Source organism: Tripterygium wilfordii, chromosome 23, assembly GCF_013401445.1.
Source record: "Tripterygium wilfordii isolate XIE 37 chromosome 23, ASM1340144v1, whole genome shotgun sequence".
NCBI classification, from domain to species: Eukaryota; Viridiplantae; Streptophyta; class Magnoliopsida; order Celastrales; family Celastraceae; genus Tripterygium; species Tripterygium wilfordii.
The window spans coordinates 11,167,000-11,183,374 of NC_052254.1; the positions used below are offsets into that span (position 1 = coordinate 11,167,000).

At 37.1% G+C, this 16,375-nt stretch overlaps 4 protein-coding genes across 4 annotated transcripts; all 4 read left to right on the forward strand.

The window, feature by feature from the left end:
- Positions 1-1,037: 1,037 nt before the first annotated feature.
- LOC119993523 lies at positions 1,038-2,124 on the forward strand. Its single transcript, XM_038840692.1, has 2 exons — positions 1,038-1,334; positions 1,431-2,124. The coding sequence occupies exon 2, from the start codon at positions 1,445-1,447 to the stop codon at positions 1,910-1,912; it is 468 nt and encodes a 155-aa protein (XP_038696620.1). The 5' UTR covers positions 1,038-1,334; positions 1,431-1,444; the 3' UTR covers positions 1,913-2,124.
- A 2,572-nt stretch (positions 2,125-4,696) lies between these two features.
- LOC119992627 (copper transporter 5.1-like) lies at positions 4,697-5,502 on the forward strand. The gene has a single exon (XM_038839417.1). The coding sequence runs from the start codon at positions 4,858-4,860 to the stop codon at positions 5,305-5,307; it is 450 nt and encodes a 149-aa protein (XP_038695345.1). The 5' UTR covers positions 4,697-4,857; the 3' UTR covers positions 5,308-5,502.
- Positions 5,503-8,343: 2,841 nt separating this feature from the next.
- Positions 8,344-10,864, forward strand: LOC119993530 (2-hydroxy-6-oxononadienedioate/2-hydroxy-6-oxononatrienedioate hydrolase). Its single transcript, XM_038840699.1, has 4 exons — positions 8,344-9,114; positions 10,109-10,204; positions 10,377-10,444; positions 10,667-10,864. Exons 1-4 carry the CDS (start codon positions 8,482-8,484, stop codon positions 10,791-10,793), a joined length of 924 nt encoding a protein of 307 aa, XP_038696627.1. The 5' UTR covers positions 8,344-8,481; the 3' UTR covers positions 10,794-10,864.
- Positions 10,865-14,168: 3,304 nt separating this feature from the next.
- LOC119993124 lies at positions 14,169-16,173 on the forward strand. Its single transcript, XM_038840070.1, has 2 exons — positions 14,169-14,638; positions 15,379-16,173. Exons 1-2 carry the CDS (start codon positions 14,355-14,357, stop codon positions 15,896-15,898), a joined length of 804 nt encoding a protein of 267 aa, XP_038695998.1. The 5' UTR covers positions 14,169-14,354; the 3' UTR covers positions 15,899-16,173.
- Positions 16,174-16,375: the final 202 nt, after the last annotated feature.

Consider the following 16,375-nt stretch of genomic DNA (forward strand, 5'->3'; position numbering starts at 1 on the left):
AGGTGTGATGTTGTGAGATAAAAAGATATGGTGTTGTGAGGTGAATTTTACTGACAAAAAACATTTGACGTGTCACAAAAAAACTGTGATTAGGTGAGGTGATATGTAGTTTAGTGTTTGACAGACAATTAACATGTACAAAACGGTGATGTGAATTAAAATATTATTCAAAAATTTATAATTATTTGGTTATTTGTCATCAACTAAAACCATCTCGTAGGTTTCGGGAATTATTGTGAAAGATTAGAGAAGCGACGAGTAGATGGGAGCACGAGAGAGAGCGGCGCAAGCTTGAGAGCTTTGAGGTCAAGTTCCTGCATACGCAAATTAGGTTTAGTTTTGGATAAGGACATAATTGGAATTACATAAAAATTTTAAGGGTAGGCAGGTAGTAAACGGTGAGTGTTTATTTCCGAAATCGAGTTTGGCTGAACTACTTCCACCTTGAAAGCAGCTCTTACGAGCTTTCGCTTGGACCGACATTTGGTGTGGTGTGACCCCACCAAAACGGACTTTCACATGACGCATCGGGATCAAGGCTCACGCGGCAAGAAAATTTTGCTGAGAAGGGAGAGCCAAACGGGCCCATAATTTGAAGGTCCGAATGGACCTTCGTTAATTTAAGGATGGCAAAACTATGTTCCATCCGGATCATCTAATTTGTCCGACCTTTGTTAAAGAAAGTTTGCACATAATTTATATGTCTGATGTCCGGGTTCAAAAACAAAATTTTCGTCCGGTTCTAAACCGGGTTGTTCGAGTTCAGACACATAAATCTTGTACGATTTACTTATCCGAACCTTAATCTAGATTAAGTTATTGTTCGGATTTAAATCAATACAGGTCTGATCAATTAAGTTGTAAGAAATCTAATCCGGATTAAGATCCGGACATGTAAATATTTTGAAAACATGTAATGTTATTCGATCGAAAACCAACTAGGAACTTCTTTTTTTCCACTCCTTACATTGCCACCAAACCGCCAATTATTGGTGCATTAGTCTTCCATGATAAATAACCCTAAACAATTTCCTTCTTCACTGCTCTGATCCTGCAGTTTCATGCGAAAGAAAAAGACAAAAACCTCTCGAGTAGAGACGACCTGTCACTGAACTCGTTCCATGAGCGACGAATTCGCGTGATTTCGTATTGATTCGTAAATCGAAGCATTTGCAATGCAGCTGAAGCTCCAGATTGGTTTCACTGACGACTATAAAGTCGAAGAAGGCGATTGGGAGAAGGAGAGGTAGAGATTCCCTCAAATCCTTAATTTTCTTATCCAAGCAGTTCGGTTTCTCTCCCAGTGTAGAAAGAGGAGTAATCAGAGAGAAACGGTAAATTCTTTTGTATGAAATTCAAATTCGAATTCGATCATTATTTTAGGTTTTGATATTCATAACCGACTCACATATTTTTATGATTCCGTGCAGATCTGTTGCTGTCAATGGCTGCGACTGTATTGACTGACGCGAAGGCAATTGCAAGCCTGGACTCGCAGTCACAGCCATCGCTGGCTATCAAGCGAAGCTCGCAAGCTCCTGAGCTCGAGTTCGTGAAGTGCGAATGCTGCGGATTGAAGGAGGAGTGCACGCCGGCGTACATTGCTCGCATCCGCGAGAGATTTGACGGTCGTTGGATTTGTGGACTCTGTTCCGAGGCAGTCAAAGATGAGGCCTCCAGATCAAAAAGAGGTATCAGTCCTGATGAAGCGTTGAATCGGCACATGAAATTCTGTGAACAATTCAGATCTTCAAGTCCTCCAATTCATCCTACTGAGGATCTGATCTCCGCTATGACGCATCTGGTTCGGCGTACTTTGGATTCTCCGAAGAAGAAGAAGGGATCCATTTTCCAGTATCCGTCACCGTCCTTTGTTCGATCCCGAAGTTGCTTTTCAAGTTTATCAAAGTGAGTATAATGGGGGATCTCAAAAATGGGCTTTCAAGCTTGGTTAAAGTTTAACATGGTTATGCCTGCTGGTTATCAAGCTTGGTTCAGGTTTAATGTAATGGTACTCTTTCCGACAATATGACTGAATCCAATGAGTTTCTTCTCTGAATAACTTTTTTTTCTTGTGGTTGATTTGAGTATTGGTAAGTAAGGAATCCTTCTATTTGCGCACTCTGATTCAGATTCAACTCTTTTAGATGAAAATGGTAAGAGTGTTTATATGGTCACATCTTGGAGAAGGTAAGTATCTAATTTCTTGTGAATGCTACAACTGCCTTCTCTGGGTGATTGAGTTGGAACATTTTGACATTGGGGGACTTGAGTTGGAACAAATATCGTTGTTTTAGTATTGAAAAGGTTCAAACCGAACAAAAGGTTCAAACATCGTCTTTCAGTGGTCAAAAATTCAATTAACTCGTTGTTTTAGTATTGAAAAGGTTCAAATCGAACAAAATTTTCATTCACATTATGTCCGTTTGAGAGTATGTTGTGTTTTGATGTCTACAAGGAAATGAAGTGAGTTTTGAAACTGTGGTGAGTTTGAGGTGACAAAAGTGTTTGACGCGTCACAAAAAACACTATGGTGAAGTAAGGGTAAGGGTAAAATTTGACACCATCGAACTCACCATGGTATGGTAACATCATAATGCACTGTTAAGTCAAACATTTTTTTCCCCAATCACAGTGTATTCAACCCGAACACACCAATATGTGGCGAATCTTCCGCGTCTTAAGGTTGGTTTTTGTTTCTTTGCCAATAACATAGATTGGTAAGTTTGATATAGTTTCATTGTTCACTTTGCTCTGCTTCTGCCTTCTTGATAGTACTGAAAGAGGATCCAAACTCCAACAGGACCCTATACACCATCTGGGTAGTGTGGGTCATGACTTGGAAAGGTTGGTTCCAACTTCACGAGGTGCTGTGACTGCTGTCATTGTTAGAGCATTATTTTTGCCATGACATGGAGGTTGAAAATGGTGGGCATGTATTTAAAGTCCGGTAGGTCCATAGCCCAAGTCAAGTTGGCAGTTCACATCATGCAAAGTTTATTCCTTCTTCATCTAAAATAATTCCCAAAATCTAGGCATGACTTGTGTTACTTAAAAAATACTACTCAATATGATAGCTACTTGCATTACTTTTATGAGTTTTAAGAGTAGCAGTTCAACCAAACCAAACCTACTTTTTCCCTTTGGTGCCGAATCTTTACTATGCTTTTCCATTACAATACAAATTAGGTCCTTTTCTTCTTTGATTTTAAAATAACATTTTCTTTCTCTTTATGCTTATGCATTGGAGGTGTACTGAAATTGACCTGCACCATGAATGTTTCTCTTGTCTTTCCTTCTAAGAGCAATTCCTAGGGATTGTCAAATGGGGTGTTATACGGCGGCTTTAACTACCAAAATAGCACCTCAAACTCAAAAATCATTACTCAATGGGGTGCCAAAATAAAACTTTGGGTTGTGATGTGCTCAATTTAGACCTCTTTGAAGATATAATGCGAGGAAATGTATAAAATGGAGAGAGTTAATTAAGAGTGGAGAATGTAGATTTTAAAATGGTTTGCTTAAAAAAAAAACACTTTTTCACCTCATTTTAGCCGCTCCTATTGGAACTAATGCATTTTAACACTACTTTATTGTACTTTAGCACCCCATTTTAACATTTCTCTTTGGAGTTGCTAACAAGTGTGTTGATGGCAAATTCCCTAGTTCTCTAATTCATTTCATTCCATTACAATTTTGGCTAAATATAATTTTTTGTCCCTCAACCATATAGGTGATTCTATTTTTGTGCTTAAACTATTTTTGCTCTCAATTTCATCCTTCAATTATATAAAAGTACTATTTTATCCTTCAAGTGAAAAATTGGTCGAAAAATCCTTCGTGGCATCAAATTTTTTTTATGTGGCATACTTTGACAAATTTCAACATTATGTCGCTAAACTATAAAAGTGTGGCATTTTTGATCCATCAACTATGCAAAAAGTATTTATTTTAGCCTTAAAATCACATTAAGACATAAAGTGCAGAAACCAAAATCAAACCAGAGGCAATTATGTACTCAAAGTGATGTCCTTTTTTAATTATGTTTTCCTTTATTTGTCATTTACTCTGATTTATCAACTCCTCTTCTTGTACAAAAAAATACATGGACAATTTTTTTGCTATTGAAAATTTTTCCCATGAACAAACCTTTGTTGTCCAAAATGAAAAAAAAAAAATCAATCTTTGAGGAATTGAATTGAGAAAAAATAGTCTATGGACAAAAATAAAACTACTTGTATAGTTGAGTGACGAAAAGTTTTGAATCTATCCAACGTGTATTCCATGTGCAGTCCACTGTGTACAAATTATGTCAAATGGGATGCCACATAAGATTTTTTCGACGTCAGAACTCTTTAAAGGACAAACGAGGTGTTTTCCCATAATTAAGGGATAAAATTAGGAGGAAAGAATAATTTGAAGACGAAAATGAAACCACATGTATAGCTGTGGGACGAAAATTTAAATTTAACCTTAGAATTTTGTAAGTATCCATGGGCTCTTGAGAGCCCTAAATTTAATGACAAATGGGCCCTTGAATGCAACCTTTCATCATGTAGTCCATGCACCAACCAATCACAATTCACAAAGTTGGATGTTCTTATAAATCTAATTGCCGAAAATACCCCCCTGATAATCACAGTATCACCAATTGTACCAGATCCACATAAGGACATAACGTAACACGAGTAAAAATGCGATTCCATTGGATTTGAAATCGTACACGCCACCAGAACGGACGACTGTACTGCCGTCCAAACTGTCTTAAAGAAGAACGAACGATCGAAGAACGCTGATCGTTCTCCGTCGTCTCTGTAAACTCCGATCCGGTTTTTGATTTTTACAGATTCAGCGAAGATGATGCACATGACCTTCTACTGGAGTCGCTACGTCACTATTCTGATCGATTCGTGGCGCACCAGTACATGGCTCGGTTACTTCCTCTCGCTCCTCGCCTGTCTAATCGTCGGAATCTTCTACCAGTACCTGGAGGACCTCCGCGTGCGGCTCAAGCTCCTCGCGGCATCCGCCTCCAAGAAGTCGTCCTCGGCGGATGCGTTGCAGATCCAAGTTCCGCTGCTCAGATCCAGTGTCGCCGCCGGGAAATTATCGGCGGCGAGGGTTGCCGGAGCAGCGTTATTTGGTGTGAATTCGGCGATCGGGTACATGTTGATGCTGGCGGTGATGTCGTTCAACGGAGGGGTATTAGTGGCGGTGTGTTTGGGGTTGGCGATTGGGTATTTGGTGTTTAGGAGTGGCGATGAGGAGGCGATTGTTCTTGAGGATAATGCTTGTGCTTGTGCTTAGAAGATACTACTTATTAGGGTGAATCATCTCTCTGGTTGTTGTTGTATTTGTATGTGTAAAATCTGTTTTCCTGCTAAAACCATAAAGAAAGTAGAAACTGCTACTTCTGGTCATTGCAGAATTGTGCGATTAATTCCAATTGTTTGAAGATTCTCTCATAGGAATTGAATTGAAGGGTTGTTGATCATTTGTCTATTCCTCTGTTTACATATAAAAGGCAAGCAATTGAATACCAGAACATCAACATTTAGCAAGCCAATCTGTGTCCCTGCATTCCATCCAAGTTCAGTGACTTAACCGCGACTGATTGCGTCTCCAAGCCATGTCTAATCTTGTCATCAACAAATCCTCTGTACTCTGGTCCGAATCCACCTTCACCGGGCAGATCCTCTCCAACTCTTTATTCTCTTCTCCTCCTCCTCCTTCTCTCCAGCCCCATTCATCTTCCTAACGCTACTAATTTTGATTCAATCCGTATCTCATATTGTTAATGGGAGACTGTTTAGTAGCACTGGTTTACTGTTTGGCCACTCAGAATTTCATATTACTTTAATTTGTTGTAGGAATCAAACAAGGTTGTCTGGAATATGAGGGAATCCAGTGATACGAGTGGATAAGGGAAAGACAAATATTTTTTTTTCTTGTTCTTATTTCTTTTTCACTATAGGGGGAATCCCTCTCCCTTGTCAATAATGGTGATTTGAACTGAAACTGGGATAAAATTTTTTTTCCTTGTTCTAGTTTCTTCTTCACAGTAGAGGGAATCCTTCTCTCTTGTCAATAATGGTGATTTGAACTGTAACTGGGGTAAATTATTGGAACGATGACAGTTCCATTGCTTCCTAACAGACATGATGGACAACAAAATAGAGCAAGAGAACGAGACAGAGAACCTTGCTTCGTTGTCCGTTTTCCTCTTTGAGCAGTTGGACGATGCGGCAACTGCTCAAAGATGTTTCAAATCAGTCTTGCTTCCAATCAGCATGATCACTCTATTGGAGTCCGCATGGTCCCTCCTCAGCTCCAGCAGCCACCGACCGACTCACATTTTCAAATGTTGTTGGTTTTGTCACATCGTACACTAGTAGAGCTCCAAGTGCATCCCTATAATAAGCACTGGTTATTGCTCTGTATCGCTCCTGACTAGTGACTAGTCGTGTCCCATATCTGTGCTTTAATTGTCCTGCCCTCGACCAAGACGCAACATAAAAATTTTCTCCAATTATCCACCAAAGCCTTTTTTTTAAGTAATAAGTATATCTAAAGCGCCACTTCTAATGCGAAAACTGATTTGGAATTTCCATATGCTGATAATCAGTGAGACTACACTACATGTGTTTCCTTTAGATAAAAGCAAAAAATGTGAACCAGCAAACATAAACAGTTTGGATATATATATCAGCTGATGTACTATTACTAAAAACGTGGGTGGGTGCCAATAGAGGTGACAAAACTATGTTCGGTTAAGATAATTGAATTTGTGCTATTCGAATTAAATTAAGTTTGGGTAGTTATATGCCCAAAATCTAGGTCTAAATACAAAATTTTTGTTCGGTTTAAAACAGGGTTATGATCAAAACACATAAATCTTATCTGATTTAGTTGTTTAGACCCTAACCTAAATTAAGTTATTGTTTGATTTAGTGGTCCGAATTTAAATTAATCTGGGTTTGGTCAATTAAACACATCCAAAATCCAATCAAAGTTAGGATTTAGACATATAAATATTTCGTTTGTTAATACGTTTTGTTCAACTTGAAATCGATCCAGAATCGAATTTTTTGCACCCCTGTATACGAATACCCTCTCCCAATTTGGTAACGCAATTGTACACCTAATTAAGCGGGTGGGTGGAACCACGTGTCAAATAGGTAATTCACCATGTTCGACGAAAATGACCTGAAGGAGCATACTGTCACGGAGTAGTAGTACGAAGAGTTCAATGATTGGGCACTTACGGCCTGATACTTGTTGGATTGTGTTTTGTATTGATACGACATGATCAAATTGGAATATTATACAGATATAAGAGGTTAGCAATTCATTTAAAATTTATTAGAATTAATAATTTTAATCTAATAATTTGATAAATATATCATATCACATCATACTCAAGGGTGTAATCATTTTTTATCAAGGGTGGACGGTCGTCCCCTTAAAAAAAATTTAGTAGTAAAGGTACTGAGAAAAAAATAAATGTTTTAACTTAAGTATTTTGTCCCTCCTAAAAAAAATTATAAATTGTTACTTGGTGTATTTGCTTGTGTACAAATTAATAATTAGCATCTTTCAGTTATGATTAATAAGTTATAAAAAAAATCCGGGGTCACTACCCCTGAATCCTCGCACTAAGTTCCAACCCCTAATTTGGGATATCAAACTTAAAAAAGAAAAGAAAAATGGAGCTTTTATTTTATGCATGCCATATATGTGTATCTATATATACACACACAAACGAATTCTCCTATATGCACTTAAAATGCAAATCTATGTTTCCACCATTGATTTGAAAACATGTGAGACCAAAACTAATAGGCCCTAATTGTCATTTAACTCGTCTAAGCCCTTAAGAACTGGTTAGTATTATATATATACATGAATTATCCTATAAGTACTCAAAGTAATGACTTAAAATAAGTACAACTTTTTGACCATTGATTTAAATGAAATGACTAGTGAGACCCACTATTTTGGATCCCACATGTTTTAAATCAATGGTCAAAAAGCTGTACTTATTTTAATTACTTACTTTGAATACTTATAAGAAAATTCCTTTATATATATGTGTGTGTGTGTTTTCATCCATGATAAGATCTCTCGTTGGCATCCACATCCACATCCACCAACTTTTTTTTCTTTGGATTTGGGGTTTTACAATTCTTTAGAGTGTACAATTGAAATTTAATAGTGAAGAAAAAGAATCAGATCAGTTTTAAAAATTAAAAAAAAAAAAAACAAAAGTATAATTGCGTAGCCTTAAATAATTCTTCTTTTAGGTAAGCTACCTAATCGGCCCATAAATAGTGTCACCAAAAGAAAGGTAGATCATATCCCCCAAGATTCCTCCATTCCAAATAAAACAAATTAAAGACCGAAAAAACAATAATATTTTTGTCTTTCTTGAAAACCAATATCTTTCCATCCCCACTAGCGCTCCATCACTCCCAAAATCAAATGGAAATACCATCATTTCTCAGCCCGGTCTCCCTCTACTCCGCCTACCTCCGCCGCTGCTGCACCACCTACGGCCTCACATCCCAATCCATCAACATAGACGACGACGAGACCACCATCCACTTCTGGGGCCCCACAAACAACCAGAACAAACAGTCACTGGTCCTCCTCCACGGATTCGGTCCAGTCTGTCTATGGCAGTGGGGCCCACAGATCCAATTCTTGTCTTCTCTCTTCAACCTCTACGTTCCGGACCTAATCTTCTTCGGCAAATCCACGACGAAGTCTCCGGAAAGATCGGAGACATTCCAGGCGGCATGCGTAGCCAAATTGATGGAGACTTTGGGGGTGAAGAAGTACAGTGTTGTGGGGACCAGTTACGGCGGGTTCGTGGCGTACCACATGGCGAAGCAGTGGCCGGAGAGGGTGGAGAAGGTGGTAATAGCGAGTTCGGGAGTAAATATGCGGAGGAGAGACTGTGAGGAGCTGGTGACGGAGAGGGCCAAGTTGGAGAGGATTGATGAATTGTTGCTGCCGGAGAGTGGGTCTCAGTTGAGGACCTTGATGGGGCTCGTTATGTACAGGAAACCCAACCTGGTCATACCAAATTTTCTCTTGAATGATTTTGTGCATGTAAGTTATTATTTATTTATTTATTTCTCCTCCTTTATTCTTAAAACGAAAACTCTATATCCCTAACAATTTCTTCCATAACATACCATAACAATATTACTACGTTATCTAATTACACTGAATTTCGTTATTACATTATCTTTTTACATTGACTTTTGTTATTACGTTGCCTAATTACATTGAATTTTGTTATTACGTTGTCTAATTACATATTATGCCTTATTATGACTTAATTTGTAAGGGATACCTAGCACTCCCGTTCTTAAAAACATTATTCGAACCAACGAGAGATGATTTGATTGTCAATCGATTAAGTTAGGCGTATATGTGTCTAAGGTTCGATTCAAATCGCAAACATATTTCTATGTGGTATTTCAAAAAAAAAACATTATTCGAGATTTTTATTTGAAATTACACGTCATTTTTTTTATAATAATATTGATTATAAGAATGTGTTCCACATTTTGATTATGAGAATGTGTTCTACATTCTTCTAACATAAAATCATGAAAATATATGTAACTGAAAACTCTATAAAATAAATACCGAAAAATTATAAAATTTCATAAAGTTTTTATTTTAACAATAAATTATATTTTATTTCCACTAACTTTACGGTGGGTGGGTGGGTGGGAGAACAAGTCTGACTTTTTTTAGGATGTTCTATATGCGTGTTGCCTTTTAGGTTCTCTTTAATTTTCCATTAGCTTTCAGTTTCTAGATATTTGCTTATCAATGTGGAGCATGAAGCATGGACCATGGTTAGTTAATTAGATGGTAGCAGTGCATAAATACTAGCATCTATGTTTGTTGGACTCCTTAATTAGTCATCCTTCCTTTTTGAAACGGGGAGAAGATTCAAACCCTGATCACCAAGATGCTATATATCATCTTTACCACTCCAACTACTAGCTCGGGTCTCTAGCCTTTAAAATCAAATTATGTTTAGTTCATATATAGTTTTAAGTCGTTTTGTTTTGTTATGTAAATGCAGAAATTGTACAAAGAGAAGAGGAAGGAGAAGCAGGAACTTCTAGAGGGGATAACCCTTGGAAGGGATGACACAGTTACTATTTCCCCACTTCAGCAGGTGATCCCTCTCAATCATAATACAACTTTAATTGTTGCAAAAAGAAGCTATTTGGTACATTATTATCATCATCCTTTTTTAGTTCTAATTTTGTATAGATAATATGAGTGGGCAGTGGTAGTATATACACACACACATATATATTTATTTAATTTGGTGGCTTTGTTGTAAGGATGTGTTACTAATATGGGGGGAGCATGACCAGATATTTCCCTTAGAGATGGGTAAAGAACTCAAACAGTAAGTATCTCATCACATCTACTCTTTTTTTTTTTTTTAAACGGGGAGAGTTTCTAACCCCTGGTCATCAAAGTGATATACATGCAATTTTTACCACTTGAACTAGTGACTCGGTTGTATCATATCAATCTAATTAAACCCAATTGAATTAGATCATGCATTATACTTAATTTACTTTATTTTCTACTCTCTCTTTTTTTTCTATGGTTTGTGATTTTGCAGGATTTTAGGAGAGAAAGCAAGGTTGGAAGTCATAAAAACCGCATCACATGTACCCCAACTTGAACACCCATCACCCTTCAACAATATGGTTAGAGGTTTTCTGTGTGGATCTTCATGCCCTGTCTAGTTTACTTAAATCTATGTTGGCCTTGCCTTTTTCTTCTTTTTTTTCACTTTTGAGTTTTTTTGGATTATTTAATGGGTGATACTAGAATGAATTATTTTGGGCCTTTGTGTGGACTTGAGAAACTAGCTGGCCCAACCCAAGTTTTAAGCCCAGCAATGTGCAAACTCTGCTTAAGTGCTTATCCTATTATCTGATGGGCTGGGCTTATATACATACATATATACATGCTGGTGCTCAAGTTCGATCTCACACCATACACGCTGGTGTAAGTGCGAGCTCACACGTGATGGGATCCGGACGTGCATTGTGTTAAATCGATCCTGCACTCTCGCACTAGAGCACCACTCTATATGTGTGTGTACACATGAATTCTCCTACGCGGACGTAAAGTGAGGATCTAAAATGTGAATCACTTTTTGAGGGTGTGAATAAATGAAATGACAAGTGGAGCACATTACTTTGCGTCCCGCATGTTCCAAATCAACAGTGAAAACAAAGGTCCTTATATCAAGTCCACATGAGATAATTCTTCTAGATATATGTAAAATGGGGAAGTGGAGGTTTTTTGTTGAGTTACCGCTGATTGGTGCCATGGTTTATAAATAGGAAGCATATGCATAGTTGTTGTTTAAGTAGTTAAGCTCTCTTCATATAGAAAAAGAAAATGATGCATAAGAGTGTGTGATAAGATTTCAGTGGTATTGAGTTGTTGTCGATCACTTTGAGGACCCACAATGTTATATGGGGATATTTGGTCTTGGAATTGGATGGGCCAATTGTAAGGCCTTAAAAAAGTCACTGCCTTGTAAGCCCAAATGAGTGATATAACGAGTAAGTTTTAGTTGCACCCCCGATCTTTTCAAATTATACCTCGATATATCTACATTCCTAAAAAATTTATATTGCAGCAGCTGAGATCTATGATAACGAAGTGAGGCTTGTGGCTCTAAGAGCTGCATTCCCAAATATTGTAAGATCAGTTATATAAGTTTGTAATGGAGCTTGTTCTGATTTGTAAGAGAGATGTTGGATTCATGTTTGAAGCCTTTGATAGTTGCATTTCAGAATGGCATTGCATTGTTGCAGGTTATGCTTTAATGTGTGAACAGTTAACTGGGATAATGCAAGTACTTTTATGTAACGTTAGAGATGAGAAGTGTCAAACTAAAATAGTTTAGGAACATATCGTTGAATTTATTCATAGTTTGCTACATAAGATTTCTTCGATGTGCTACGTAAGCATTTTCCGACCTTAATCTCACTTGAAGGATAAAAGGGGTACATTCCAATAGTTGAGACACAAAAATGGGACCGAAAAAAAGCTTAAGTAAATTTGTACTTGATTAAAACAATAGTAATGGTTAGCAATATAAGCACTTGTTGGTATAATATTTTAAGTAAGTCCTTATTTGAGAGATTTACTGGTAATTAACTATAAAAAAGAAAAAAATCATAGAAAACCATATATCTATATACAATATATGTTATATTTATTTTTCTAAAGTTGCATATAATTCTAGGAATGGAGTTATACCTTACATTGGTATATTAGCAAATATCAAGGGGAGTAAATATTGCAATTTAAATATGATAAACGTATATAAACTATATTTTAAACCTCAAAACAAATATGATATAAAGAATTTAAAATTTTTTTTGGGTATTGGTAGCTTTGGCAAGTTATTTAAGTTTTTTCAGATTAAGCTGAGCAAGCAAACGCCAAATAATAGTACAATACTTAGCAACTTCAGTGGTGTAAATTTGCTGGCCCAGTAAAAATTTATATTGGGTCCCACTTCTATTACATAAAAAGTCAAGGCAAACACGTCTCTCAATACAATCACACCAACAAAACACATCTCCGGAATATAACCACACCAACAAAACACATATTCCTATACATTTTCCTCCCCACCCAACATGGTGGCCAACAAATTCCCATGCCCTTCATGTTGTCCCCAATAAAACTACACCAAAACACAATCTTTCAATATAAAACACATCTCCCAATATAGCCACATCAGCAAAACACAAAACCCAATACAGCCACATCAACAAAACACAAAACCCCATACATATTTGTTGGCCCAGACAAAATAACACCATTGCAAGTGCTAAGGGGAGGAAAACAGAAGATTTTAAAGGATATATTCTTGGTACACATGGGACCCATCAAGATGTGGATAGACTTGTACCATGCCATGTTGTAATAGTATAGATAGAATTTCAACTAGACTTGTGAATTATTATTTTTAATTAATTTTTTTAATGAGCATGCATTCTCTTATAATGTAATTGTTATGTAAGAGTAATCATGTAATTTAACGTCTATGTGATTACAGATTATGTAAAAATAGTAAAATATATTTGAAACATTTCCATCTTATAATTTAATTTTCATTTTCATTTTCTAACACCCTAATTGACATTATTATTTTTTTAATGTGAAACCCACCTTGAAGGCACCACAACCCCCATCCTCATAGATTAGTTGAGATCTAGGCGACCTCTTGTTTACACTAAAAGTTACCGCAATCAAATTCACAATTTCTACCAACATCCGCTGTTGACATTACTTAATATAATTACTAAATTTTTTTTTCTTGAACAAGTGAAAACTTGAAATATATACAAAATGTCACTATTTCCTATTTTATAGAATCTCTATCCAATCAACACTATATCATATTACTTATCATATTCTCTATTTTCTTAAAATAATATTTCTTTCTCTTTATTTATTATTCTATTAATATAAATTTCATTTGAAAATACAGTAAATAATAAAAAGTAGAGAGGAGAGTAAAAAAAAAAATTATTTTATGTTTAGGGGAGTGAATAATAGATTGTTTACGTTTTTTAAAATAGGTAATTTGATGCAAGACCTATTTTTGACTGACTGATTCTCTCTATATTTGTTCACTAAAATAGGAAAATAACCATACTTAGATAATTTGATGTGGATATTCATCATTATCAGAAACCTTTATCCCGAAAATTTGAGATCGGATAAACATCAAAGAGAATCCATCACGTGTATTCGTTTTCTCTATTTAGTTTCTATCATGGAGCATACATGATACCATTCATCCACTCCTACTCAAATATTTGATATTGTTTTTTTTTTTTAATTTGTTTTCTTAAAAATGAGATGTTGAAAAAAGGACACGTCATCCATGACATGTATATCTCCGCACCACCGTTTCAGATAAACAGATTTGGGAATATTCTTTTTCTTTACATCCCAGCGGATAAGGGTAAAGAGTGACTACCACGTCGCTCTCTTATTTTTATATTCATATTTATCCTCACAGCTTTTCCTCCCTTTTTTAAATGAAAATTAAATTATAAAAAAAAAAAATCCAATTTCTCTCTCTTCAGGACAAAGAACAAGAAGATCTCATCCTCATCCGCCATTAAAGCACTCCTCTCTCTATATAAACTGCTTCAGTTGCTCCGTGTTCTTTCTCCCTCCGTTGCTCTTGTTTTTGTATTCGGTGTATGTTGTTGTTGTTGTTGTTGTTGTTGTTGATGAGTTTTTGAGGGAAGCGTGAAGAGATCATGCCGATTGCGTTGGATAGTAATCGGAGGTTTGAAGCGTCTGGATTAGCGCGTGGAGGAGTGACGGCGACCGCAGTCTTAGATTCTATGGATGAGCGTAGAGAAGTGAACGCGGCGGTGGAGGGAGAGGCGGAGGTGTGTAGTTCGTCTTCGACTTCGTCGATCGGGCAGAATAGCGATCTGAGTGGGAGGTCAGGATCGGAAGACGAGGAAAATGAGGTTCAAAGCAAGTATAAGGGGACACTTGATTCCATGGAGGCTCTCGAGGAGGTTTTGCCTATTAGGTTTGGCTTTCTCTCTAACCATTTCAATTTTCCTTGTGAATTATCATTTCGCTGGTGTGGAATTTGAAGTTGATAGATCTGGTAGAGTTAGCTAACACGAAGATTTCGAGATCAGCTAAATTATTGGTGTTAACTACTGATTTTTTTGCTCTATAGGGAATGAAATCAACAGAAACTATACGGCCTTTTCTTTTCCAATTTCTGTTTTCCGGACGATCTTTTCTTCGGCATCAACAAACAGATTTGTTTTAGTTTTTTTGTAATGGAGATGGTTGGTCTGGATTCCATGTTGGAATTCCGTTCATATTTTTTTGATCTGTGATTTAGGCCACCGATTATAACATTTTTTGATTTGAGAATGATCTTGAATCTGGATTTTTTTATTTAATTTATCCCATATAAACCTGAGAGTTATCCGTGCCATTACCTCGGACCAATTTTCTTTGATAACCGAGAATTACCCAACCCAACATGCGAATCCAACCCAGCCTGCTCCCCGTTGGCAACATGAAAGACCGAGAAAGAGGGTCGAAACTGAGGCGGGGAAGTTGAACTTGTGACATCTTCACTATCACAAGCAAGGCTTTCTTTGTTCCTCGGACCAATTTCATTTTCTTGGAAAATTAGATTATTATTTTCTAGTTAGAGCTTGTGTTAGGAGATGCTCATCTGTTTAGTGGATTTGGCTTTGCATTATCGATTTTTGTTTTCTTAGGGTGAGTTTATTCAAATTTTCTCAGGAGGGGAATATCGAATTTCTACAAGGGCAAATCGAAATCCTTTACAAGTCTGGCTATGGCTGCCTCTGACTCTGTCGAAGACATTGCAAAAGCAGAGAATGCATATACGAGGAGACGCAGGAATTTACTTAGCTTCAATCTTCTATGGGACAAGAGCAGAAATTCCTCTCACAGAAATGGTGGAGGTGGGATATCTAAGAGACCAATCAGCACCAGCCGGAGCACTGTGGCACTCGCAATGGCTTTGAGCAGCTCAGAGAGCATCAGTAACACAAGCGATGATTCGAATTCAAGTTCATATTCAAGATCACCTCCTAGTCTTCCACCTTTGCATCCACTTTCCAGGGCATCTTATAATAACTTAGCAGCCTCTGCTTCATCATCACCATTGCCATCTCCTCCTCAACAAAAGTTCTCTCCTTGGCGGTCCTACTCGTTGGCTGACTTGCAACAAGGTCCCATTCCAATGTCAAATACAAATCCATATCGCTCTTCATCAGCCAGCGACGAACGACAATAATGGTAGGCTGTTTCATAACGAGAATGCATATGAGCATAGTTTTTGGAAGTCGAAGATGTTATTGTCTTGTATCTGGTAAGTATGGCATCCATGAAAACAGCAATGGTATTCTCTCTTACCACATGAGAATTTAATGAAGCCCATCTTTCTATGACTTTTGGATTGCCATTTAAATTTGTATGGATGTCTTGAGAAACTTTGTCTTCCACATCTAATGATTGGACTTCCTGTCTCGAAAAGGTAGACTTGACGCTTAAGAACTGTTTCCCCAGCTACTATTTTTCTCCTTCCTTTCTCCAATCAAGTAAGTTGCCTGGTAGACCATTCACTTGGAATTAAAAACTGGGCACAAGGATATTCAGACAAGCATTTGGCAAGCTCAATATCTGAAGGATTTATTGCAGGAATTGCCATATCAATATTGTCAGTGAAGATTGGGAATGGAATGTGTAATGAAATAACATATCCAACATGTTA

Excerpts from the sequence above, each read along its gene's own strand:
- LOC119992627 (XM_038839417.1), top strand. The coding sequence starts at position 4,858 with ATGATGCACATGACCTTCTACTGGAGTCGCTACGTCACTATTCTGATC.
- LOC119993523 (XM_038840692.1), top strand. The coding sequence starts at position 1,445 with ATGGCTGCGACTGTATTGACTGACGCGAAGGCAATTGCAAGCCTGGAC.
- LOC119993124 (XM_038840070.1), top strand. The coding sequence starts at position 14,355 with ATGCCGATTGCGTTGGATAGTAATCGGAGGTTTGAAGCGTCTGGATTA. Across the intron at positions 14,639-15,378 it reads GAGGAGGTTTTGCCTATTAG|GAGGGGAATATCGAATTTCT; the intron begins GTTTGGCTTTCT and ends AAATTTTCTCAG.
- LOC119993530 (XM_038840699.1), top strand. The coding sequence starts at position 8,482 with ATGGAAATACCATCATTTCTCAGCCCGGTCTCCCTCTACTCCGCCTAC. Across the intron at positions 10,205-10,376 it reads CTATTTCCCCACTTCAGCAG|GATGTGTTACTAATATGGGG; the intron begins GTGATCCCTCTC and ends CTTTGTTGTAAG. Across the intron at positions 10,445-10,666 it reads ATGGGTAAAGAACTCAAACA|GATTTTAGGAGAGAAAGCAA; the intron begins GTAAGTATCTCA and ends GTGATTTTGCAG.